This window comes from Fundulus heteroclitus, chromosome 9 (assembly GCF_011125445.2).
Source record: "Fundulus heteroclitus isolate FHET01 chromosome 9, MU-UCD_Fhet_4.1, whole genome shotgun sequence".
Taxonomy (NCBI): Eukaryota; Metazoa; Chordata; class Actinopteri; order Cyprinodontiformes; family Fundulidae; genus Fundulus; species Fundulus heteroclitus.
The window spans coordinates 12,618,415-12,645,536 of NC_046369.1; the positions used below are offsets into that span (position 1 = coordinate 12,618,415).

Sequence of the window (27,122 nt, forward strand, 5' to 3'; positions counted from 1 at the left end):
TCTAGGTAACCTCAGTTTGACAACTTTCAGCTAGCGTTTGTCTTCATGCTTTGTACGCATTTCTTCAGAACCTATAAAGGATTATAACTTCTGTAAAATACAAGCTCAAAGACATTTTGAAAAGGAGATATGAAAATGATGAATGCCCCTTAAGAAAACCGTTCAAATGATACAACAGAAGGAAATGAAGATTTACAGCACAGATTACACCGTGGTACAGTCTGGTCCGGGAGTATTTATCTACAGTTTGTCAGTGATTATCATTATTGACTCACTACTTCCTGCACATGACCCGATTTCCTGCACTGCCGACCCAACCGGCTTCTTAGAGAAACGGTCAATGGAAAGACGGATGTGGTGCCAACCGGCTCGCCGACCGCTTCACTTGCGTGCAGCGTCGTAATTGGCGACAAACCAGTCGCACGTTTCTTTTAAAGCTGTAAATGAACGCGAGAAAACATCTGTCAGCGCACAGAAACCCGTACTTGTGTAAATGCACGCCACAAGCTCGTGCTCTCACCTTGCTTGAAGGGTGTGAATTTGAAGTCCGGCAGGTAGCGACGTAACTTTGCATTACTGGCTGTCTTCTTGAACTGGCCGTCAGCTTTGCTGGTGTCATACTGGATGCCATAAGTTAAAGTTACTCAGTGAAGTCAAAATGGCTAAACAGGATCCTAAAAATCAACATCCAACCCGCTGATAATGAAATAAGATATTTGCCATGTCGGTAGTATCCATCAGCATCAGACAAATCAAACTTGGTCTGAATGTGGATGAGAAGATATGGGACAACAGTGACTGTAAAAACATTTCTCTGAAGTTAAAGTTGATTTCCCAGTCAGCACTGCTTCTCTGCAAGTGATGATCTCCTGCGTCCTCATCTGTTTTGAGTAAACTTTGTAAATTATAGCTTTCCTAAATGTGACAAATAGGTCCAGGCTGAGCTAACATCTCCCCAAGGATGTTTTAATCTGATGAATCCAAGGCTGAAAATAACATTGCTCACTACCAAACTAACACCACCACGTTTCACTTCAATAAAAACAGGGTGGTGGAAACCCCATGATGTTAATTTTTCATAGACAAAACTGTCTTTTTGTAAGTGCATAAAAATAAAAACGTAAAATACTTTTCACCTCCAGGGGTCCGTTCTTCGTACGTTGCTTAAAACATCCGAGATCAAATGAGACATCCAAGATGATTTCATCCGGCTAATCATGATCCGGCTAATTGGGTTCTTCCAACACACCTGTTGTTTATGATTAGTATCACTGGATTGAGTTATCTGAGACAACTGCGCGTTCATGCGTTTGTTTAAAAGGGGAAATGTATCGATAGTAGAAACATTGATCAGCAGCGCTGCTATTGGCTGTTCAGCATGGCCAAAGAACGCCCACAATTTTTCTCCCAAGCAGAACAAGAGCTTGGAAGGTTATGCCGAATTTGAGTCATTAATTAAATCAAAATCTGTTAAAGACAGGAGAGAGGGCCGGCAAAAAGCAGCAGACAAATTAATGCATAAATACTGTCCATGGTAGATGTTTCTATCACTTTCTACAGTATGAATTTTTGCATTTTAATAATTTGATATTTACTTTGTTCTTTTATATCAGAGCCTCCACGGGACCCACTAGAACATGGGGACAAGTAAAAGTGAAGTACAAGAATATTCTACAAAATGGTAGCCTTTAATTATTATACTTTATTTTAAAAAGGTTATGTCAAGAGATCCAAATTTCAGTGTCATTCCTTAGACACTGGAAGTAAAGGACACGTGCAAACTGGGAATTTTAACAAAAAAAAATCTTTATCCATAAAAAATGAAAATCTTCCTTTTCCAAGTCATCCACTGTTTACACGGTAAAACTGTATTGCTCCGTGGCTAGATAATCCATCCATAGTTTTTTCTAATACAATATACTGCTCGACAGGAAGCAAGCCTTTCAAAGTAAACTAAACTTCACAATAAAATGGCCTGAACAACTCTTCTTACTGAATATGATAAAAATAAAAAGCAAACTATCATACAAATAACTTAAATATTTTAGATTTATGGCTCCAACATCACTTTTTCCTCTTTAAAAGCCACTGTTAAATGATGTGTTTGTCTGTTTATAACAGCCACCAATAAAAATCTCTCTACAATTACACTGTCGCGCTGCGCTAAAGGATCCTGTCTATTGCGCAATACGCAATTAATTCGAAAAACTCTGCAAATTATTCTTGCACCTTCCGCAACAGGTTGCTGTCGTAAAAATGGACATGGCTACGGCAGATTACCCTTTCTCCTCTGCTTATACAGCCGTGATCTAATATTGTTTACATGAAATGGCGCACATGTTGCTATGACAACAAGTGCAGGATGTCTTTCGAAGAACCAAACGATCCAAGATCATGCCAAATCGTCAACAATAAAATCCTGCTAACTGAGTTAGCGACGTACGAAGAACGGACCCCAGGTGTCTGCTGGAAAGCTAAAGAGATTTAACTTTTCTGCTTTAACAAGACATTTTAAGATTTAGAAACTTAAGAACTTCAAGTAATAGCATCTTTTCTCATCTATTTAGAAGTCCTTTTTCAGTTAAATGTACATTGCATGACATTAAAAGGTAAAAGTTTTAAATTGAATCGTCTTTTTACATAAAGTATCAATTTATCTAGGGTAAATTTCCAGAAGCCGAGAACTTGAATGAATCAAAGGATACCACTACTTCTCCTTTAAAGCCCAAAGATTCAACAACTGCATCGGCGGCTTCTTTAATGGAGACCTCGTCTTCTTCCCCGACTGTAACCAAATGACGTCATTAAATTTCCGTTAACAAATAAAATTCATGCTGTGCAAAGAGGACTCACCAGAGAGAATGATCGGGTCGACCTCCGGATATTCCCTCAGAACCCAGAGAAAGAGACGAGCCAAGTCCAAAGAGTAAATGAACTGCCTTCTAGGAGAGCCTGAACCCCAGACCGTCAGGGGCTTCCCCTCCTCTGACCAAACAAAAGAAATACAGAAAACGAAATTCACAGCAGAGTCGCCACACTTATCTCTTGCTTACATTTACTGTATCTGCTTCCAACTTTGACCTCACACTAAACTCAAAAAGCAGACGTACTTTGAGCGATGTACGCTTTATGAATGAGCCCCGGCAGCACATGCCCATCCTCGATGCTGAAGTTGTCGTGGGGACCAAACACATTTGTGGGAATCACGGCCGTGTAGCTGTGGCCATGCTGCTGGAAATAAGCCCTGAGAGATGGACACAAACTGATAATTATGTCTGTTTCATCTAAAGTGCTTTTTCTTCTTCTTCTTGTAATGCAGCATCTAAAGCAGACCTGTTTTGAACATCAATCATCCTTTTAGCGTAGGCGTAGCCAAAGTTGGACTCGTGAGGCGGGCCATTGTGGATCTAGTGCAGACGAGAATATATGGTCAGCGTTTCAAAATTCACTGATTTGTTCCAACGGCGTGGATGAGAGGGAACTTTTACCATGGTCTCGTCGATGGGATATGTGGTTTTATCGGGGAAAATGCAGGTGGATAGACAGGAAACGACCTTGACTGTCCCAACCTCGTGCGCCGCCTGCAGCACGTTATCGTTGATGTAGACGTTGTTTCTCTGCAGGACAAAAAATATTGTCAGTTCAACCTTGACAGGAGGGTAGGAACCATTCTACGATAAAAATATCTCTGCAGGGATGTCTGTCTCTTTCAAGTGGCCAAGCACAGTTTAAATACCTTAAAGGTATATAGACACGTTATATGCTTATATAAAAAAAAAGGACCAAAAACCGTTTGATCATGATGATAAAATAAAGTTATAGACACTAAACCTCCATCTTGATAGTTTTTTGATAGTCCTTTTTGAGGCTAGATTGAATCCAGCCCCGGGCTCGTTGAACAGATAAAAACAAACGTGGCGCCATCTAGTGACAGTATAGCAGAACTATCATGATGCCAGTTTGCTTAATTAATAAATTACTTGTTAATAATGCCGAACGGAGCCTGGCCCTCTGCAATGCCTCGCAATAAAGCGGCAGCTCGGCGTGACTGAAGACCAACCGTTATTAATTAAATACTCTGATCTACAGCAACTTTAAGAACCTCGTATCAGAACATTTACGTCAATCACATCTGAGCAATCGGCAGGTTTAGCATCCTCTTCAGTGAACACCAACGGTCATACTGTATTCCCAGCGACATTCAAGTTTTTTCCCTCTTGGAATCATACATTTGTTTAGCTTTTTTTTTTTTTTTTTTTTTTACTGGATCTTGGACCGTTCTTCGCTGGGAGATGCTAATAGCCGTTAGCCGCTTCTTTGCTTAATCCCCTGTTGCATATGCGCAGTGTTGTACTTATTCTGTTATTATACAAAAAAGACGAAGGGCTTTATTTCCTAACAAACTGAGCAAAAGCAAAGCGTAAAACAAAATAACTAATACGCCATCAGGACATAATAATCTTTCATAAAAACGTTGTATGCAACCAGAGAGAATTACTCACGTATACATTTAAAAATGTCAAATAACATGGCTATGCACCTTTTAATAGACCTGTCAACAGAACACATCTGAACATTTCAGAAAAACAGCAACAACAGCAGAGGAAGGAAGCGTCTCATACCCAGAAGTCTAGGTTATGCTTCATGTTCTTGAAAAGTCCTCCCACCATAGCAGCCAGGTGAATGACGTGGGTGGGCCGATGTTTTTCAAAAACTGCCCGCGTCTCCTCTTTGTTCCTGATAAGAAACCAGAAGCACAATGAAACGTGTGCGGCCTGTTTTATAGGTTTTTTTTGGGGGGGGGGGGGATTGTGAAGCTGCACAAAAATTAGCAATGATTCTCACATGAGGTTTGCATCTTTGGAGGACAGAAATATCCACTCCTCTCCTTTTTTAGCTCCTCCTTCATCCTCTATAACACGCTGTATGGCCCTCCCCACCAATCCGGACCCCCCTGTGACCAACACCTTCATTGGACCAGTGTGCTGAGAGTTCATCTAAGCAAAAACCACCACATAAACATAATATAAATATCAGACAACAGAACATAACCCTTCCTAAACTGAGATATTTTAGAAAAAAATATGAATTTAAAATTCTATTTCATTTACATACAACCAATTCACAACACATCATCTCAAGGCACTTAATAGAGTCAATTTTATCAAATCATGCAGAGTGGTTACATTTTTTTTCTCCCTCTAATCATAAATCATAATCATAAATACTGGACAAAAATAATTAAAAAAATCAATGCCAAAATCTGAATAATTTTCAGATTTAAATAAAAAATAATTCATTCATTTATTTAATTACAAATTGAAATAACCAACAAATTCATAATATATACTACTTCAGATGCAAAGGGAAGATGAAAGTGCACTTTCAGAAACAAAAACATTCGGTGAAATGTGTATGATTTTATTTTCTGTAACGTTGCTTGACTCGTGTTTTTCTTACTTTGTCTCCTCCAGTGCAATCACGGAGATGAAACGCTAGAAAGAAAGAAAAAAAGTAAAAAAAAAAAATGAACAAAGGCATATGACACATGCGACTCCCGAATCAATAAAAAAGGACACACAAAGTGATTCTAAGTAGACGCAAAGCTTTAAAATGCGCAATACCAGGTAGTGTAAATGTCTTTACAAGCAACTTTTTATCAGAACCATATATAGCTTTTATCGAGTCACTGGGGTTCGGGAAATTTAAAGTAATCACGCACATCTCTAAAGGATATTGTCTTTGGTGTGCCACATGTACTTTTCTGACAGTTGAAACCAGTCAGACCGCATCTTGCCAAAGTTTGTACCTGCTAGCAGAAAAACTGCTCACCGGTATTCCTTTACAGTGAATGCTCTATAAATTAAGGCCGACAAAACGCATGTGTAAAACAAAAGCGAAAACGTCCGACTTGTTTTTACCGATTTCAACCCAGTGTGGTAAAATGACATTGATACTGAGGGAAATTATTACCTAAAACAGTAGTCTCTCGTTAGCCAGCAATACGTTACCAACCTGCATCAATCTCCGGAACTCTGAATGTGAAAGTAAGGTTCCGGTTCCTGGCCTCAAAATAAAAGTCTGTTTTCAAATAAAATGTCACAATCGAGGTGTTGTAAAAACGAAATGCCTGTCTTTTTGCTGTAGAGATTAACCTAATGTAAAAAAAATGTTTACATTGATACCGAGTGAAAGTATTACTGACAACAGCAGTTTCTCATTCGTTAGCCAACAGGATGTTTGGTTTCATAGCTTGACGCTGGTTGGTCAAGCTGTTGACCAACCAGCGTCAAGCTAAGAAACTCAGAGCGTGAACGTCGGCTTCCGGTTCTTAAATTCAAAATAAAAGTTGTCTTTCAAATATAATGTTTAGTCTGCAGGTTGTGCTGCTCTCTATTTGTAATCAGAGGTCGAAATGTTTTGAGTTGAGTAGGAATATCAACATCCAATATTTGGTCGTCTGGAGTATAAAACGTTTTTGTTAGCTGCAGTAAACAATTTACCTGTTGAGGTTTGTAACATCTTTACATATGGGAAATCATATTATTGAATCATAAAACAAACAGAGGAACTTGCTAATTCTCGTGAACTACTGAAACAGGAGCGTACACACCCCGACAGTTTGAGCTCCTCCCATCAGGCAGGAGGTACACGTCAGTGAAACCCACACCTGCCAAGTACATATCGCTGCAGCTCACACCTGCAGATTCAGGAACAGTTGCAGAAAACGCAACTCAAACAAGTGTATATTGTATACTTTGTCATATTTATTTTGATTGCATTTTTGTAATTTCATTTAGTTTATTAATTATTGAATGCATGTATGTGTTGTGCACTCAAAATTTCTTGTAGTTTGCCACCAATGTCAATAAAGCCATTTATGGTCTAATTCATTAATTCTAAATATAAACTAACAGTCTACACATTTTATGCTTTCAAAAGCAAAAGGTTCATATGTGCTTAGTTATTTGTGTGCCATTGGATTAAGGAGACACAAAAGGACTGCATTCAGTTATTCCTGTAGTTTTCACTACATTTTATAAGCACTGCACCCATTTTGGGTATTGAACGTGGCTTGTATAGGTCAATAGATCAGACACTTTGTTGGACAAGCCAGGACCGGATGACATGAGCGAAGGCATCTGATTATAAACAAAAAAACAAAAACAAAAAACTGGAAACACTGAGGTATGTCATTAAAGAAGTATACCAGCAAATCCAAGAATGAGCATTACATCTAATTATAAAGTATTGGGTCACCTTGAATTGCTTATAAGAGGAGCAAATTAAAAATGCTTAATATTGCTGCCCTCTGGTGGCTCGGAAAATACATTCAACGGCATCTTTAGTTCCAACGCTTTCACTGAAGCATTTTCATTACGCTTTGCTCTAGCTGCCCTTTTAAAATCACCTCAGCTCACACTTGGGTTAGCCGCCAATCATCGTTTTTTAATAAATCTGTAAACTACTTGTGACTTTTAGTTTGTTAAGAAAAACACTGCTTCAGGTGTCAGTATAAAACTCTCTCAGTTCATTTTGACTCTGTTCCAGAAAATGCATAAAGACCTAAGAAAATGTTACCTTTCTCGAAAAGAATCACAAATTACCACAAGGCTTTTTGCATATATTTTTATTGTCATTAATTCTCAGGCAAAATTAACAGAAAGCAAAGAATTAGTTGATAAAAGCCAACCTTTTATAGCTTTTATCTTACTATTAAATGTAGCGCGTCAGTTCTACTGAGGAGATGAGAACCTGCCGAAGAAGAGGATGGACTTCGTCTTGTTGTGCCGGATGAAGAAGAGGAAAGGGTGGTCTGCCTGGAAGTGCTCCTCCCGCAACATGCAGAAGGACACCATGCCGGCTGTGGCGGCCGCAGCTTCCGTGCCCTCTTCGTTCACGTCCACAAAGGCCTTGTGGGCCACCGTAGACAAGAAGAGCCCCCCCTCTGCGTTCATGCCCGTCAGGTCAGCCTTGCCGGCGCAGAACACGTCCGTCATGCCCATCTTGGACAGATGGTCCTTGAGCTCATAATCCTCCTCCAGTTTGAACTTTGGCAGGTGGATGATGATTTCGGTTTGGGTGTCCATGTTTGCTCTGTCGGTCCATTCCTCCAGCTTCGCTGGCGTCAGCTCGTTTTCCAGCTGCAAAAGAGCAAATCTGGTGATTCTGCTGCTCATATATGCTTCTTTAGGCGTTACATGTGCAGCCTGAAAACTAAATTAAGCTTCAATATATATATTTTTTTTTTTTTGTTTCCAGGTGTGTACCTTCACTAAAGGGTCTGAATCGCTTGTAGCCAACTCTGGCAGCAGGATGAACATGCTGAGCTCCTGATTCACGTACGGAAGCTCCAGGATCTGCAGTCCCAAGTCAGGGATGTAGTTGTAGGGCAGCTTTTTCATCTGGTACATCATCTGGACCATCTTTGTCTCATTCTGACACACAAGAAACAGAAAACAAGGGTGATCAGATCAGAGCACAGCATCACATCTGTCCTCCAATTTTTTTTTTTTTTTTTTTTTTTACCAGGTTGACTTTAAACGGCATCTCCTTGGTGTTCGTCGCATCAAAGCGACTCATCCAGTTTCCTTTGAAGTAGATGGCATTCACCAGAGCCAGTCTTGTCATTGGAGTCACGGTCCCTGGCTTCAGTAGATCTTTAATCTTATCTGAAAAAAATATATATACATATAAACACGATGTAACACTGAAGCCTAAACCAATAGAAAAAGTATTCATGTCTATCTAATAAGGTGGACATATTCTGACTCTCTGTCTGCTGCTCCACCCAGTTGTTGATCTCCGTTCTGGAGTCCTCTGGATTTCCAATAAAATCAACAGGCTTCAGGTCTGCCTGGTAGAACTTCTGTGTGTCTTCCAGGAATTTCTGCATATATCAGAATAACGGGCTTGACCAGTGTCGTCTCGCCATGTCTTAAACGAGTTTGACGAGCCGCCGATGTGTTGCAGACTTACGGGGAGAAACTTAGACGTGGTCTCTCCATAAAGACGGTTGGCCACTTTCAGGATGTACGAAGCAGACGGGGAGTTTATGTCGGCGTTTAGGGTTTGGAAATCCGCATGGACGCCTTCACCGTTGCTGAATGAGAGGGCCTTAAGGAAGGGGAAGGTGGGGAAAAACGAAACGTCAAGACAAAAGTAAAATAAAATCTGGGCTTTATGTAGCCGCGACAGCAAAACGCTCCGTCTAAAATCTCTGACGGTTAGAATGTTGGGGCTTTCTCAAGCATGATGAAGCAGTGCAAACAAAGAAACTTCGTTTGGAAACATTAGTCAGACCTAAATATACAATCTGACAGGGGAGTTTTTCAGAGGAACTGGTGTAAGCAGGGAACCGCTTTTATCTTCTGCCGGTTTTTTACAACGTTCAGCTTTTTTAAGTGAACAATGCACGGCTTGTTCCAAGGATTACTAAATGAGGTCAAAGTACAGGTTTGATTCTATGCAGTAGGCGCCTCACCTCAAACACACCTGTCAGCTTCTGCCTTAGATACACAACGGGCTTAATACAGATAACAGCCGGCCAAACTCACAAAAGCTAGGAGGACAAGGGGGGGTATTTAATAATACGCTGCATAAAGTCTTTTTAAATGCTTTTATTATTATTATTAAATGCCCCTGACATTGACAAAACCTGCAGAGAGTGATCATGTGATAGCGTGACAGTGCACCGACCTTTGCCATCTGAGTCGCAGTGTCACCTTTAGCACCCAGGTAGACCATCGCCATCGCCGAGCTGATGCTCAGCGGAGAGACGAAGATGTTCTTGGCCGGATCGGGTCGGCTCAGAGTGCGGAACAGCTCCAGGGCAAAATCTGTGGCCATCATGGTTGATGTTTGTTTTTTCTAGGAGGGAGGAATAAAAAAAATGTAAATAATGTTTTTTTTTGTCCAGCCCTGTATTATTTAAAGTAAGCAGCACAAAAACTGGACTGGAAGAGCTATTTGATATGTTCTTCCACACAACACAAAAAAAAAAAAAAAAAAAAAAATGAGATCATATTATACATTAAATATCTGAGTCACCCCACATGTGTGTGTGTGTGTGTGTGTGTGTGAGAAACAAGCTCCACTGAGTACCAATACACTGATCCAAGTCAATGTTTAATAATCCAGTAGCATCCAGTAGCATCGATGCACAATGAAAACATCAATCCTTATCGTAATTTTTAATATATGCCTTTATTTTGAAATTTGTAAGGTATGAGACTATAGTGACCAGGTCGTTTATTATCATTAATACTTTTCATAATTAGAAGAATGCTGTTTTGGATTTAAATGTCTGATGCCTGTAAGAGCTTAGAAATAAAATGGTCAAATAATTTTTTTGTGAGTCGATATCAATAGTAATCATCTGCTCATCATCTGCCCATCTAATAGTGTGGGATGGGCAGATGGTATCGCATCACATCGATCGCAGACTTGTAAATTACATTAAATGAAAATTGTATTGTAACAAACTTTGTGATATTGGCAAATGTTGTATCGTCATCCAAAAAAAAACAAACAAATAATTATAGAACACTGTGTCATTATAAAGCTGGTGATTTACACCCCCAATTAGAACACAGTCTAAATGTAATAATTTGACATATGTTGTGCATACAGCTCTCACTGGAGTTCCCGAAGGCCAAAAAGGGTCCATTTTAACTTTGTAATGTATTTATTATCTTAAAATTGCTATGAAAAACAGAGCTCAGTTGAACAAAAAGCTTGGCCTTGTTTGTAAATCAAAGTTTAAAGATGCCATCATAATATAAATCATCATCGTCAACTTATCTAAAAAACAAAAAACAAAAAAAAAAACCCTCTACTGTACATGCTGCCCCTTTTCTTACCTTTACCCCATAACCAGTTTTTGTTATAGATTGTAGTTTGCTGATCTGCCTGTTTGTCTGGTTTATTCACGGACAGTTGCAATCTGAAGTCAGATTCCTTATTCCTTACAGATTTGGTGAATAAAAGTGATTCTAACTCATTGCTATGGGACAAAAAAGCGTAAAACCGCAAACATCATCTTTCCAAAGTTAACTAAACCGGACAATGGATCGAATCAAAGGACGTACCTTCACAAGCTCCTTAAGACCGCACGGGAACGCTGTTAAAGTTGGTAATTTAAAATGAGCAAAACGAAAACTTTTTTTTTTTTTTTTTAGAAAAAAAAGGAGAAAAAAATTAAATATGCACACAAAACAGTCCTGGAATCAATATGGGAACGTCCTTTAGAACCACTTTAAAATATTTCAAAACCCAGCTGTGCCTCCTGAGCATAAATAAGAATGAAGCGCCTGCCCTTGGATATAAAGGGTGGGCGGAGCAATTGTGCATTTTTTTTTTTTAAACCGATGTTTTTCACCTTTTATAGATTAGTCTTAAGGGCGTTGTGTTAATAAACCCTCTTCATTTAAACACGCGTAGATTCTCGTAACGTCATTGAAAACATCGATGAACGGCGTCAAACTGCTGGTTTGAGCAACCCGGAAATCAAATTCAGACACCAGTTTGGAGTGTGACTAAAAGCTCCAAAAAGATTATATTCGCTCCTTTTTTTAAGTCTAAGCATATTTACCCTTTCTTGATGCGCGCTGCTTTCGCTGTGAGAAAACGAAAGAAAAAGCAAAAGACAGAACAGAAGCCCCCTGGCAATAGCGTGTGCTTCCGCTGGGGCGCCCCCGATCATAGGACTCGCGCTTGATGAACAGGCGGCGTCCGGCGGTCCGCTCGGCTCGGTTCGGGTGGGACGCGTGACTGCGCGATTCGGAGAGGCACAAAACATGCGGCTTTGTTGTCGTCGTTGGACTGGGGAGGCAAGAAACGGAGCAGCCAGCAATACCGGTCGATTTCTGTGCGGGATTACTGCGTCACAACACCTGCGCGCTATTTTTCCTCTAAAAGCTGTCCTGTGCTTAGGATTTGTTGTTTCACGGAGAAAATGCTGCTAAAGCTGGGGGTTTATACATAATTTTAATTCTTTATGTATTTGTTGCTTCACAAAACACCGTCCAGCAAAGACAGTGGTCACCATGTAACTCACAATAACATGGCCAGAGTCTAAAATGAACGGTAGGGGGCGCACGCGTAGAATAAACAGTGGCTGGCGCGTTGTTGCAGGCGGTGCACAGAGCATCCGCCGGTCAAGATGGTCATCAAGGTGATACTGGAAGGCTCAGCAGACACTGGATGAAACAGATGCATCAGAGGGCGTTACTAGCAGCACCTGACTGAGGTTGGTTGGGTTTGCGTGAGGTTCGGCATCTGTGTCAGGTGAGCCTGTCACCTGACACAGATGTTACAGTGGCCTGTTTTTGGAGTCAAGTGTTTCCACTTGCTTCCACCACCTCGTACCACGTTGTAAAGCAGCAAATCTCTAAGTCTAGGTCTCTCATCCGATCCAGACCAAAGAGCACGTCAGTCCAGACAGTGCCCTGCAACTTATTCTTAATAAACTGAGGCCCCAAGCAGAGAGACAGACCTGAGTGCAGCACAGCCAGCTAATAAAATACTATACGTCAAGGAACAGATGTTAATAAAGCAGGAGAGCAATATATGCTTGTGGGTTTATGTTACATTTGTTATATATTTTTTATTATTATTGTTGTACAATAAATGATTAGTATAGTATATAAGTATAGTAAAGTGCCTATATTTTAATGAAGTCAAGCAGGCAAAGTAATTCATCAACTTTAAGTGGAGATATGTTCAAAAAACTCAGAGAACAAATTTCTCTGACAAAAAATGTTGACTGTAAGTAAACTTATCATATTGTATTTGCTCATTACTAGTTGTTGAGATATAAAAATCCCATTTGGACCTTTGAACATGACATTTAAGAGCTCCCCCGGTAACAAACATTAATTGTTTTGACTGACTGTTGGATGCTCCATAGCTGCAGAGCTGAGCTATGCAATTATCATTATGAAATATTTTGTTGTGACCTTGATTTAGCTCTCCGTGGTCAACCAGTGTGACAGACTCATCAACAGATGTTTTAACTCGCATGAAAAATGAAGACCTTCAACATTCTTTTAACCAAATTGAACATGTACAAATAATTATAAAAAGAGATAATTTGTGTGATGAACCAAAACAGACAATTTGCGTTGCGGTTTGTAGAGTTTGTTCAGTGAGATGCACTGTTTTTATGTAAAAAACGTCTTTATCCATAAAGAAAATGTGCGTATGTCCAAAAGCCAAAAATGACGTATGACAAACAAAAAAATCATTATCTATAAACTAGCAAGCAATATCCCCTTTCTAAATAAATATTTTCTCTTGATGGTGCCACAGAGGGAATGTGTGTCTCTCCCTTTAACCCATCCCTTAGGTAGAAGTCTGTATCCACCCAGGAAGCAATCTGTGGTCAAGGGTCTTGCTCAGGGCAACACTTATGAGTTTTGAACTGCCAACCTGTGCAGCCTCTCCAATATGCAAACGCCTGGCTCCCTACCCACTAGGCCACCACTCCCACAATAAATCACATATTATAAATCACAGTTGAGTGCCAAGTTCCGCCTCATGTTCTGCCCTCCACACGCCCAGATTCAACCATAAATGGTCAATGCAGAGCACCTCATGAATGGCAGTGTGTATTTAAATGAGCCAGCTGAGCATTGTTATTTCATGGTTAACTATGGCAACCACAAAGAAACTGTGAAAAAAAAAAATAGAGAAAGTTCTTTATTAAAAGTGTAAATCAGGGGTAAAGGGACTGTGATGGGCAAAACCATGGCCACACCTCACAGTCTAATCCTCCCTTATCACAGGGAGTATGCCCTGACAAAGATGGCAGCTAGGTCTCAGAGCACCTGAAAGAGGGGCACCATCCAAATACCCTTGATAATAGCTTCTTGCTCGTGCTCCTAGCTCCTGTTCATGACCTTTCATGGGGTCAACAGTAACAACTCTGTTGTGGAGAAGAAAGGAGCTTCCCACTGCTGTGTCAATTTCGGTCAGCCTTAAACTCCGATTTCATTACGTGACGGCAACGTACATGGATGATGCGAATCAAATCCGGGCCTATAGCCTTCCAAAAATGAACTACAAAGTATGTGCCCTCTTCTCTCCTGACATTTTTGTTGATTTCAGTGAGGGGTCTGTGCGGGAGGGAGTATACATGTTACTTTTTCTACCTCCTTTCTCACTGACTGCAGTATTCGGACAGCACTTATCATGGCGACTGCTGATGCCTTTCCGCTTTGGCTAAAGAGTCCTTACTCTATAAGGGAATGTGGATTGAGCCAGGGTTAATTGGGCTGTACCACCAGCTCCTGCTGGAGAGGGGGAATTAATATGCTCTTATGTTTAAATATTTTTGGTATCGAATTAATGACTTGTATTTCACTTTTAGGAATTTTGATTTTCTTTCTTGTAGGATATTCTTTTTCACAAACTTAACTGTACTGTGTAGTTTTTTGTGAGTATTTGTTGTATCGTGTTTAGTTACCCCGATTGTGTCTTAATGGTCTGATCAGCCAGTGTGTCACTTTGTCAGTCAGCTCAGTTAGTTGGTTTGTTTAGTCCACACCTTTTGTCTGAGTGAAATTCTATCTCTTTGACCCTTTTGTGAGCTCAGAACCTTTCTCTTTTGTAACTTTAACTTCTGGGTTAAAATAAAAGCCCAGGGTTTTTGAAGTACCGTATTTCGGACTATAAGGCGCACTTAAAATCCTTACATTTAAAAAAAAAAAAATGATGGCGTGCCTTATAATTCGTTGCATCTTATATGTGATTATCGTACTTGTTGTGTTTACTGACCGATTTTATGTGGTACAATGTGCTCAAAAATCTGTTAAAATGTGTAAGTATGACTTTAGTTAGCAACAAAGCCGCCCCGCTCATCGGATATTCGGAGCATTATGGTCAGACCTCTCAACTTTTACCAAAAGTTAGGAGTGAGATTATGCTAATTTGGGGGCGGGGCTTGTTTGGGGGCGGGGCTAACCGGACCCTGGAAGAGCCGGTGGAGTCAACTCCATCTCATTTTTATCCCACCAGACAATGAAGTAGACATGTATTACTTGTATTAAAAAGAGAAAGAGACATATTAATACTTAATAATAATAATACTTAATTAATTGTTCAGTTAATGGATTAAAACATAAATAATACACAATTGTTCAAATAATACTGTATAAAATTAAGTAGATTTTAATTATTAACCGAATTATTATACTGTTACACATTCATCTATGGGTTGTTTATCATTGTAGATCTATAACCTGATTGGTGAATCAGGCTGAGTTTCATCAAGCCTTTATGATCCCCTCAGCAGCAACACTGAAGCACACAGAGGTTCCCGCTGCATCTTTACGCACGATCCAGCTGCTGATGTCTCCCTCTTTTCAGCTCCATGCACTTCTAGACTGTTACAGTTTATAACATTCTCATCACCTTTCACAGCGACAGGTTTCTCAGTCAGTCGCCGAGCTGACCAGACAAATCTCTATTGCTCTCGTCAGTGCGCTCTGGGTGCCCAGAAAGCACCTGCTCCGAGGGAAAGGAGGGGAGAGGAGCAAGCGCGGAGGCACAGAAATACGGTGCATGTAGTTAAAAAATGCAGAATTAATAAAAACGAAACTTATATACTGACCAAGTGGCGTTTTAAACTGCATCTGGTTAGCAGAACTGTTTTATGATCCAGCGTGCAGCCATGGCTGGTTCTGAATGAACCGGTCATCTCGCAGCAGCCCCCCGCCCCCTCCCCTCCTGTGTACGCGGTACAGGACCTTACCGGCTCGCTTTCACCACTGTTAAGACTAAAATTATTCATAACTCTGATCACTCTTCCTGCTGCTCTGTTAAAAAGAACTGCAGCAGGAATTACTGATGGCCACAAGCTGTGAAAGAAGCCGAAACAGCTCAGCAGAAGGCAGAGTTTTGTCGTCCGCAGCCCAGATGGGCTTTGTGATTTTTATGCGTGAGAAATTCCATGTTTGCGTGTGAAATGCCATGTGTTGCGTGTGAGCGTGTGAAGTCAGTGAAATGCGTGTGTCACACGGTCAATGCATGAGAGTTGAGAGCTATGATTATGGTACACTGTGTCACTACCTGATCAGACGCCTGAGCTGTCTACAAGACTGCCTGACTGTAATGTCGAAACTAGAAGTGCATTCTTGGAAGGCAACCCACGCCTGGAGTACGAGCTAGCAACAATAAACCCAATAAGGTAATTAATTTAAAAAGTTACGTTTATTTCGGCCTTATGTTAGAAACAGGCCAGTGTAGTCCCACTACTTGGTCCTCCTGGGACGGATAGCTCTCCCTCTCAGGAGAGTGCTGTGTACGTGAAGGGGCAAAGTGATATTACACACTTGGGAAGAATATTTATTGCGCCTCATAACCCGGTGCAGTTTATGTGTGGACAAAGACACACATAAACACATGAATTCACAGTGCGCCTTGTAATCCGGTGCGCCATATGGTCCGGAAAATACGGTAATTCCTGTGACTCCTCATGCTTTTAATGCGGTCCATCGTAGGCACATACTTGTCCACAATAAAATAACTTGTTAAAAAGGGAATCTAGCGTACCCAAGGGGGAGAGTTTAGATCACAATATAGAGCTCTGCCTTTACATTAAAAGTGATGCACACAAGATTTAGTCTCCGTTTTGTGCTTACATAAGATTTATGAATGATACCCCTGGTAATGACGCTCCGTGTTTGAGCTGTAACTTTTAAATTAAGTTGCTGTATTTGACACAGAGGTTGTGAGATCAGATCATTAACCCTGGTTAAAAACTCACATCCAGTTCATGACTTATGGAGCGCATCTGGCCCACATGGCATCTCTACCATCACCGCAGGTACTAAATTTAGCCCAAAATGGGTCATTTATTTGGGGTCCTTTAATATCACAGATTTCAGAAAGCGTTGTTTGTCTTTAGTCGAAAGAATAATTTACTAATGAAAGGGAACATCAGGCAAATTAGATATCGTTTTGCACATGCAAATTAGTTAAAGTTGTGTTATATTTTCAGACTGTGTATGAAAAAAACTTTGAAGATGACAGAATTTTAATTTTAGTCTTTGAAACCAGTATTTCTCTAAAGCTGCGTTAATCCATTCTTCAGACTAGGATCCGACATTTCAAGACATTAGTTTGTGACTGAAAATTCAGCGCAGTGATATCCAGGAGGGCGCGGAGCGTTGACCTTATTCATCAGAGAGGTGTGTCTCTGTTACTCATCACTCAGACCTAATCTTCACGAGTGAAGTCGACATTGTTGGCATGCTAAACTGATAAACTGATAAACACGTCTGCTCAATGGCAACCTTTGGACTGCAGACATCCCTTCTCCCTACAGCAGTTCTTAGAAAACCTTTCGACTCTGATACCAAGACCACGCTATTGTGAAATAAAAATATTTTTCTCTTATCTTATCAGAAGTCTGCAAAAGCATGCAGATTAAATGTGTCCGTTTTTCCCGTTTTCCAAGTAAGCTGCAACCAAAAGAACTTGTGTGAAAGTATAAAAACAGGTTTTCACAATGCTTTTCCTTTAATTTACACATGCTCAATGTCTTTAGTATGTTTTTTAGTTTGGATATATATAAATGGAATGTAAATACCTGGCTTGAAGTTTATTCAATTTTTAAAACTCCTCCAACAATCTTCAAGACAAGCCTGGTGATGGGGTATCACATTTCAGATTTCATATTGCATTGCAGGAATAAGAACAAACATTTTAATAAATGCTAATAAAATTATATATGTTTTATTAAATGAAAGGCAGAACATACTCTATATGTATTTTTAGAATATGCCTCATCCAAAAGTCCGCCTTTTTAAATTCTGGTAGCAACCAGGGCATTCTGTTGCATTTAAAGTGGAGAGCGTTTTGGCTCTGTCCAATAGAGGGAGTCAAAGTAACATTTTCTTGCCACTCGGGTAAGTTGTGATTTTTTTTTTCTGACTAATTTGTATTAAATCTCGAACATAAGATTATGTTTGTTGCAAATGCCCTCACTCAGGTGTGAATCTATTTAGAAAAAATTATCCAAGTCTTCCAAAGAAAAAAAATGATAAGAAAAAACGTTTGCCGCTGCAAGCTTTTCTTTCTCTTTTCTATAATTGGCTAAATTTTAACTTGAACGTTTTAGTCCCGTTTTATTGTGTGATTGTTTGTGTTGTCTACAATTATATGGAACATCCTGATTAAAAAAAACGTTAAATAGCAAAATTCAAATATAACTCTATCAGTGAAGTGATGCATTTGTCTGAGAATAAAAAGGAATGAATAAGATGCATTCATTTATTCAAAATAGCAATTCAGTGAAACATAACTTTAGAAACACAAAGTAGCATCTTTTGCGCTCACAATTTTTTTTGCGTTGTTTTTCTCTCTTTTGTATGATGCCTAGCAATATATATTATCTATGGCAAATTTCTGAAAAAAAAGTTCAGACAAAAAGAACATACAATCACAGCCAAAAGTATATATTAAAGCAACACTGTCTTGATGATTTGAATTTACTCTTCCCCATGTTCACAGACATGGAGAAATTAAGCAGGTTACATACATCTTAACTTTTGAAAACTAAAAACACTTGATCTTGTGGTGGGCTTTTAGTTTTTAGAGTTAAACAGATACTTGCCTCAAAAGGAGAGACAAAACAGCTAGATGTGTAAAGAAGCACCTAATTTATTAATTCGCCATGAGAGGCCATTTATATCAATGGTAAATTATTACACATAATGTGTTCGCTGCATAGAGATCAGATTTTATCTTCCGCTTCCTGAATCGAAAATCATAAAACAAAAATACGTTTTAAAGCTGTGAGTTAAGGAAAACAGATTTCCCAAACATTTATTGGTTCAGTTAGCTGTTTGTAAACCTCGTGTAACATTTCTTTAAAAAAGAAAAGTGTGAACTCAACATGAAACCATAACTGACAGCTTTAGGGTCTCTAGAGCTACAAAAGATTAATATAAAGTCGCTTTCAATAAATTTGAGTGTTACTGAAGTGTTAATTTATTAGGTAAAACATCCATCTATCCCTTGTCTTCTGCTTATCCAAAACTGTGTCAAAAGGTCAACAGGTCCACGAGGGAAACCCAGACATCCGTCTCCCCAGCGACATCCTCCAGCTCATTCTGGGGGACATCAAGATGTTCCCAGGCCAGACGGGATATACAGTCCCTTCAGTGAGTTCCGAATCTCTACTGACCCCTTTCGATGGGAACAAACAGTGGCTCTACTTTGAGCAAACAGATCTATCTCACCCTATCTATAAGGCTGAGCCAGGTTACCCTCCGATGGAAGCGAGTTTCATCTGCTTGTATCCAGGATCTTGTTCTTTCAGTCCTGATACAGACCTCTTGACCATAGAGAAACCAAGAGCTCAGCTTATTCTTAACAGTCTTCCTTTACTGCAGTCAAAGCCCCAAACAATCTGTCCATCCCAGAGAACTGTGAAACACATCGTATAAAGTAACTGCACACAGACTGATGTTTTAATATTTTTGTTGTCTTTTTGTGGCACTTGTGTCCTTTAAAGAAGGTAGGCTGGCAGGAACGGTGCTGAGAGAGAGTGGGAAAACATGCAGGAAAGCTCCAGGAGCCAAATTCCAACACTGGACGGCCATGTCCTCCGTATCTGGTTTGGGCGTGCTATCCCTGCTCCACCGGCGTGCCCCAGACTTAAAGCCTTTTATTTATGTTCATTTTGATGATTTCCCACTTACAATTAATGAAAACATAATACGTAGAATTAGAAAATTACATCAGACCAACAGAAATATTTTTAATACAGAAATGTGCGTTTAATCAAAAATATGTTAAATGCATGCTTAAAGATTGTTTTTAAAAAAAAAAAAAGAAGATATTTTTAATCTGAGAAACAACCCTCATCGGATGGCATATTCTAATTTGTTGAATGTGACTGCGTACCACTTTAAGACGATTATGTTTCACTCGAAGCATTAAAAAAACAAAATCAAGCCCCTGTTTTTACATCTGAGTCTGTGAGTTGGTTTTTGCTCTAAAGATCCCCACGCTCTGTTATTCCTGACCTAGATTCATGCAGTGGCATACTTTTGTGTTCAATAAGGTTCAGCTGACGGGACGAAGGAGCGGCTCTTGGCAGAGGGTCCAACCTTCTATAAATCTCATCATTGTTATTCTGACTTATTTACGAGCATGAGATGAAAGCAGGGCAGCTTTGCACAGGCAGCAGGGCGACGGGATGGGTGGCAGTTGTCGTTTAACGGACTTTAATTTTGTCCTTCAGCCGGCATGTGGAGGACGTTAAAAGTCCATACACGTACACTTAAATGGTCAGGGGCCAGGGCTTATATGACCCACAGTGGAAAAGAGCAAATTGCAAAACAAATACAGGGCTGGAATCCTAAAACGTGCATAGAGGAAGGGGTTTAAACAAACAGCTTTATTATCTGTTTGAAAAAAATAATGTTGGAGAAATAAGGAGTAAATCAGTAACTTGAGAAAAAAATGCATGGAATGGGAATTTGCAGGTTCATGATAAAGAAAAATCAACCAGATTACCACAAAAAGTTGGAATTCTGACCCTAAAATCAAATATGGCGTGCAGGTGTGTAAAACTTAGATATTGCAGTACAGTAGTGATACAACCTTTTATTTGGTTACGTTTTTGCCCTCAGACTGGGTTCTGTAATCGACTCGCAGCTTCATAATCTAATGTCCACCACACCCTTTCAGCTCCTGGTCACCACTTGTCAGCCTGGCCCAGGGCAGCTGTGGCTACTAACATAGCTCACCACCGTCAGGGTGTGAACGTCTGCGTGAATGACTGAATGTAGTGTAAAGCGCTTTGGGGTCGGCGGACTAGTTAAAAGCGCTATACAAGTACAAGCCAGTTACCATTTACATGTGCAAAGCCAAGGTCAAACAACCCTGCGTCATTAAATTTATGGGACTTCGAATATAATTTGATCCCAGCTGTGCCGTCCCAAGTTGTATTCTCGGTTGCAAACTAGGTTGCTCAGTTCAACTTGTTCCCACGTCTGTCACTTGGTTGAATTCCTTTATCGTTTATCACTGGGTTTCCTTCCAGGGGTGAGGATCGGGACATTCAGGAGACCTAAACACCAGTTTTTGTAAAGGTTACAAGGCTAAAATTGAGCTCAGGACAGATGACCCAAGTCTTCCAGCAATGCTAAGCTTAAGTTCCTGCAGAAAAACCCAGACATTGGCAGCATTAGGTCAGATTTTTTGGGGGGGCTTTCACTCTGCGCTTTGTCGAGAGACTGCTCACAAAAGGTGGAACTGAACCAAGCAACAAATGCAGAGCACTCACTAACAAGTATTCAGTATTTGACCGTGCAGAGCTGCTGAGCGGGGTGGTAATTCTCTACCAGTCCATCAATCACCTCTACTTGGTTTACGATTATCACACAGTAAAAGGGAAATGTTTCGGGACTTTAAGTCGGTATTTAATGATTCCTGGTGTTTATATCTTACTGAATACAGACTGAAAACTGAGTACCCTGTTGCGTATGTCGTACAAAGTCACATGCTATCTTTAGCCACATGATCCCTATACTGACCTCATTACCACAGCGTTAATTTTCCCCTTGGATGCAATTAAATGAAGTGTGGTGCATCTGATACAGATTCCCCAGAACCCAGCTTGGAATTTAAAGACAGTGAACGCCGTGCTCCAGGTCTTTTTTTATATTTCCTCAGGTTTCCCCGTCTGTCTGGCTAATCCTTTACACATCCACGGAAGACTGTGCTTCTAATTGCAAGCACCCATGTGCCGAATTACATCTGATGCTGCAGAGTTCGCACCTTATATGATGACCAGTGCCGTCAGCAACTGATGGCAGCGCTGCTTAGCGAGCTAACGCGCACCGAGGCTGGTGCAGAACTGTTTTTTGGAAATCTATTTATTTTACATTCCATCATCAGGCAGCAGAACCAAAATAATCTGCAGGTTCTTAAATGATGTAAGAGTACCAAACTGACCATCATCCTGCTGCAATGCGCCGCGGTTCCTCTCTAGTAGGCGAAGCCGCTTCAACGGCCGCCCATTGTCCCCGGCTGCTATTCCAGCCTCATTGTGTGTCCACACAGCTGTGACCTTCTCAGGGATCAACAGCGAATCTGCCCCTCTGATTGGGATTCCGCGTAAGATTTAGCGAGCCCCCGGAAATCTATGTCAAGTGTACAGTGAGTCACTCGGCGGCGTTCAAAGTGTGGTTTGCAGCTCACGTGTGGTCAGCGGCAGCAGGTTTTACACCATTGCAGATGTCAGGAATCGAGACTTGATCTTTAAATCAAGATGACACACGGCTTTAAAGCTTTACTTTGGCTTAAAATGTATTGCAAATACTATTTCTCAACAAAACTGCATACATTATTCTGTCCAACAAGCCAAAAACAACCTTTTTTAACCCTTTACTCTTCTTCCTCTTAACAGCGTTGTCGCCACAACTTTATATTAGCAAGGCATGCAGTGGTTGTGCATGTCTGACTTTTTACTGCTCAATCAGCCTTTGTTTCACTTGTGTTTAAATGCACCATGGTAAGGCAGCTGAAAAACAGCATTCTAAGAAAACCATCTGTCACCTCAGTCTATCCGCTGAAGCTAATTACCACAGCTAAACGTGTGGGAGAGTCGTTTGAAGAGAGTGCTTATTGATTTATTGGGATTTTTGTGGACAACAGCAAATGTACTGACAAATAAAAAGACAAAAGTTTAAAGGAAAGCCCTTCCCTTCCTGACAGACGTTATATTCATATTCCAAGCACAAAAGGTAACGTACTGTCATTGGCAATTAATGAAAAAGACCAGGAGTTACAAACTCCAGTCCTTCAGAGTTGGTATCCTGTATGTCTTAGATGGGCCTCCAGTAGAGCTGATGCTTATTTACCTCCCTGCAAGTTATCAAGTTCTGCATTAGCCTGGCAATCACCCATTCATTTGTGTGTGTTGAACAACTAAAACATGCCGTTGCCGGTTTTTGAGGACCGGAGCAGACCACCACCTTGCATTTGTTTTCAGACCTCTCTGTTATGATACCCTTAAATAAAATCCATTACAAACCAGATAGATCAGGTGTGGAAGGAGGCTTCACCGATGTGGAATAAGGTGCTTTAGTCAGAAAAGAGCTGATCTTCTTTGTCGACGTTCAAACACCATGCGAGGCTGTAAAGTAACACTGCACATCACCCTAAAAACTTTTGCTTTGGGGATAGGTTTCTGGTAAGGGGAGAAAAGGCTGAACAGAGAGATGGATGGGACTAAATAGAGCGCAATCTTGGAAAAAAATCATGTCGGAGATGAAATGAAGAGACGTGAGAGCTTCACCTTCCAGCGGGACAACAGGCCTGGAAATGCAGCCAGAGCTCTAGGCGAATGGTTTAGATCAAATTATATGCAGGTGTTGGAATGGCCCAGCAGAAATACAACCTCTCCATTCAATATGTGCATTGAGCAGCCTTGCAAATATATAAATGGGCAAAAATTTCAGTCTCAAGCTGTGCACAGCTGGTAGGGACAAACCTGAAGACTTGCCGTTGTAATGTCTGCAAAAGGAGGCTGAATACATCTTGTTTGTACAAAATTAAAAACACACAAATTATTCTTTTCTTTTTTTTGCAATCATACAGGAACGTCTGATGTTCTCTCACATAAAATCCACGTAAAATAAAACGTTTTTTATAGCTGTGACAAGTGAAACATTTCAAGGAGTATAAGTCATTTTGCAAGGCACTGGATCCAGTCCATGACAGCACACTGGGTTATTTTCAGTGCCAAACAATACTATTGTCCCAAGATAATTTAATCTAGTGTGTGCTATATAAAGAAGCAGTGGAATGCAAACATTTGGCCCTGAGCGGCATACCAGGACACACGTAAAGCGCCGTTAAACCCTGCAGTAACAGGCTCAAGGGGGAGACAATTTGCACACAGGAGGAAGATCAAGACAGGAGGGCGACAGAGGGAGTGCAACGGGATTCAGTGTCACGGCCACAAGACTAAAGCTTGAGCTCACTAATGAAAAGGTCAAGAGAACAACAGATTATAGTGACAAACACAACAGACGATAATGAGACAATGTGACAGGTAAACAGAACACAACCACAGCGAAATTAACCTGTTTATTCCCTTAAAAAGTTACAATAAATGAGCGGGAAAGTTAAATGAGGTTTAGACGGCACGAAAAACACAAATATAGAAGATTACACGGAGACTTTTAAAAGAAACAACCCTTCACTCAACAGTTCCCGACCTAAAATGCTGCAGTCTTGGCTACTTTAAAACCACAATAATTTAGCTGTAAAGTCTGAAAGGCCTGAAATTATGGGAGTGTTTGCATAGCCTGCCTGTACGTGTGCTGGATATGTTGTACGTCTTTAAGAGAATGCCCAAAGTGCTAATGAAAGTGCTGGCGCCCATCAGCTAGCGTATCAGATCGTAACCATGGGGATCCTGGTGAAGGGTGTTGGAGAGACATCGCTGTCCGAGGAGTCATTATGATTGCTTGACCAAGTCCTGCTACTGCTGCTGCTGTTTGTGCTGCGCCTCTCCAGTCATGTTGTTGCCTAATATCTGAAGAATCAATTACATTACTGTAAAACGTCAAAATCCTCCAACAATTTTCGTCACAGATTTTCCAAATTTGAATTGAATAACAAACAAACTGCTTGTTGCTGTCGATTGTATTGGCATGAGACTGAAATGGCCACCTCCATAGCTTCCAGCGGTCAATTTGTCACTACTCTTATCAGCCAGGACAATGTAACCGGGTCACTGTGGCTCTAAAAGCACTTCATAATCTACCAACGCCGCTGCATGAGGGTCTTCTTCAAGTGCGCTCACAAAACATCCTGGCTGTGAAACTGATAGCTCCTTTTTTTTTTTTTTTTTTTTAAATAATCTTTTAAAGGTGTTTTTTTTTTACATCTGAATGGATAACCAGCTGTTCAGCAAAAATCAAGACTGCTCTTCAGACCACCCTCAGCTCCCCGATGCCTTTTAAGCAAAGACGGTTTCAGTTCGTCTTGTTTTAATGGGTGCGAGGGGCATCCTAATAGGCCGACTCACCTGTTTGCCCTGCTGCCCTCTGATAGATCTTACAGAGCCATAAAATCCTGAACAGCAGACTCAGAAACAATTTTTAACCTCTGAGCCATCTGTGACTTTAAGGCCATGCCTGTGTGTAAGAATATACTCCCCTCCCCCCCCCCCCCCCCCCCCCCCCAACTTCCTCACTACAACCAGTGGATGTTGTCTAGCGTAATGTATATAATCTATTCTTGTTCCAATGTTGAATTAAAACCAGTCAGAAGCTTTGAGGTCATATCATAAGGAGAAAAATTAAACTTTTATAGGTAATTTTACCAATTACCCATACTTAAATGAGCCAACTGTGCGTGGGACAGAGCCTCAGTGCTCCTTTTACCCGGTTTCTCGGAGTTCCTTGAGTGACCTCCAATAAATGCCATTCTTGTGAAAACCAGCTTGCTTCATGTCCATCATCTGCTGCATTTCTAAAAGAGTTTAACAAGCAGCTGCCAGGCCACAGCATGATGGAAAAGGACACGCTCACCTTGACGTTTGGCTTTAAAGAGTTAAGAGGTTTATATTTGGTCACCTTCAGAACCGCTTAAAAATGCCCAAGACAAAAACCAATAAGTCTTTAAATGGTCTTAGTTATTCTTAGTTGTTTATCAGTTAGTTAAGTTTTACTTTAGATGGGAAACTTTTTGACCAATCTGTCTGGAAGATGTGATTGAATTTGATTTTATAAAGTGCCTTGAGATTAAATGTGTTGTGAATTGCTGCTATATAAATAAAATACAATTGAATTGAATCGAAGTAAGGTTACTACTGTTTGTTTGTTTGTATGTTTAGTGTTAAAAAAATTTACTCCAGTGAAATAAGGATATTTTTTTCTTCAATGTTTTCTGCGTGTGAGGTTTGATTCAAATGTTTATGCATTTACACTTTCTGAAAGGTACACAGTTACAGGTCTAAAAATCTCATAAATGAAGAAACAAAAAAATAATCTGTTCTTTTTCAGGTTCCAAAATGATTATTATTAGGGTTCAAAAACACACGCTCTCGTTATTTACAGAATGAAAATGATGGTTTTATAAGCAATTTGGATCATGGGGCAGACTTTTTTTGTGTACACTTGGGCCTAAATTTAAACCACATCCCATCCAGACATTAGAAAGTTGAGTTAAAATATTGCAAAATGTTTGTAACAAAGGAGCAGAATAAATTAATTGCAGTTTGATGAACATTTCACAACATAAATTAATATTTTTTTTATGATTTGGGCTCTCCTAGTCCCCGCTCCCATCTCTCGTCCCCTGATTCAGTCTTTCCCTGCTGCTCTTCCACAGACACACATGGCGCTCATTCCGTTTATTCTATCATAATAAGCCACGTTCCCCGGAATAATCTCTCCGGTCTGTTCCTGTCTGTGGTCCCAGAGCAGATACCCCCGTGCACCCACCTCCTCCTCCTCCTCCTCCCACACACCCCTGTCTTTCTCTGACCCCCCCCCCCGCCCCTCCACCCCTCTACTGCTTATCCCTTCAGGGATGTCATGGCACAAGCGCCCACAGTTTCCAGTTGGGCTGTCTTTCCTGATCTCTCTGTGCGTTAGTCCCGTTTGAACAGAGCGTTCTAGTCTGAGCGGGGAGGAAGAGAGCTTCCAGCACCAGCACTGGGGGCCTTGTTGAAGAACATTGGGAGAACTTGGAGAGATAACCTCCATCAAACCCATGAGAGACATGGGAGGAAAGGAGAAGAAGATTTTGGTGATCGCAAATGTGCCCAACTACCAAGGGTGAGTTTATTGGTCTGTCTGCCTGAGACAAAATGTCATGCAGGGCTTACATATTTCAGCTCGTGGCTTGAAACATTAAAAGACATTTTTCCTGCAAATACTGAACATTTTTATAATTTTTCCTTCATGCATGAGTAATCCTTAACTTGCATTATGGTCGTGCTTTAAATTCTGACACCTCGTCTATGGCCGTATCAGTTGCACGCAGTACACGGCTCCACTTGTCAAGTTACCACACATGTTGATTTATTTAGAGCACTTTGAATCTTTAGACAATCTTTAGTCTTTAATTAAAATACGCTTTGAAAG

General features: G+C 40.5%; 3 protein-coding genes across 8 annotated transcripts in view; 1 reads left to right on the forward strand and 2 right to left on the reverse strand.

Annotated features, from left to right (window-relative positions):
* Positions 1-265: 265 nt before the first annotated feature.
* On the reverse strand, positions 266-6,204 carry LOC105932877 (GDP-L-fucose synthase). Of its 5 annotated transcripts, none has more exons than XM_036141031.1 (11): positions 6,016-6,204; positions 5,448-5,495; positions 4,846-5,000; positions 4,623-4,737; positions 3,489-3,617; positions 3,334-3,407; positions 3,111-3,244; positions 2,854-2,985; positions 2,706-2,785; positions 521-620; positions 266-437 (listed from the first exon to the last, which is right to left on the reverse strand). In XM_036141031.1, the coding sequence occupies exons 3-11, from the start codon at positions 4,995-4,997 to the stop codon at positions 382-384; spliced, it is 972 nt and encodes a 323-aa protein (XP_035996924.1). In that variant the 5' UTR covers positions 4,998-5,000; positions 5,448-5,495; positions 6,016-6,204; the 3' UTR covers positions 266-381. The 5 variants fall into 5 exon arrangements, with proteins under 5 accessions (XP_035996924.1, XP_021176996.2, XP_035996923.1 ...); XM_021321321.2 differs by having other exon boundaries at positions 5,974-6,204; XM_036141030.1 differs by having other exon boundaries at positions 4,846-4,997; positions 5,445-5,495; positions 5,974-6,204.
* A 1,410-nt stretch (positions 6,205-7,614) lies between these two features.
* Positions 7,615-11,893, reverse strand: LOC105932881 (leukocyte elastase inhibitor). Of its 2 annotated transcripts, none has more exons than XM_012872190.3 (7): positions 11,594-11,893; positions 9,700-9,870; positions 8,980-9,117; positions 8,773-8,890; positions 8,530-8,672; positions 8,271-8,438; positions 7,615-8,144 (listed from the first exon to the last, which is right to left on the reverse strand). In XM_012872190.3, exons 1-7 carry the CDS (start codon positions 11,798-11,800, stop codon positions 7,737-7,739), a joined length of 1,353 nt encoding a protein of 450 aa, XP_012727644.2. In that variant the 5' UTR covers positions 11,801-11,893; the 3' UTR covers positions 7,615-7,736. The 2 variants fall into 2 exon arrangements, with proteins under 2 accessions (XP_012727644.2, XP_021177003.2); XM_021321328.2 differs by lacking the exon at positions 11,594-11,893 and adding an exon at positions 11,091-11,298.
* Positions 11,894-26,586: 14,693 nt separating this feature from the next.
* Positions 26,587-27,122, forward strand: part of mylk4b (myosin light chain kinase family, member 4b) — a 45,371-nt gene continuing 44,835 nt past the window's right edge. The window contains exon 1 of the mRNA XM_012872204.3: positions 26,587-26,813. Within this exon, the coding sequence (XP_012727658.2) occupies positions 26,749-26,813 (65 nt within the window). The 5' untranslated portion in view covers positions 26,587-26,748. The remainder of the gene's footprint in view (positions 26,814-27,122) is intronic.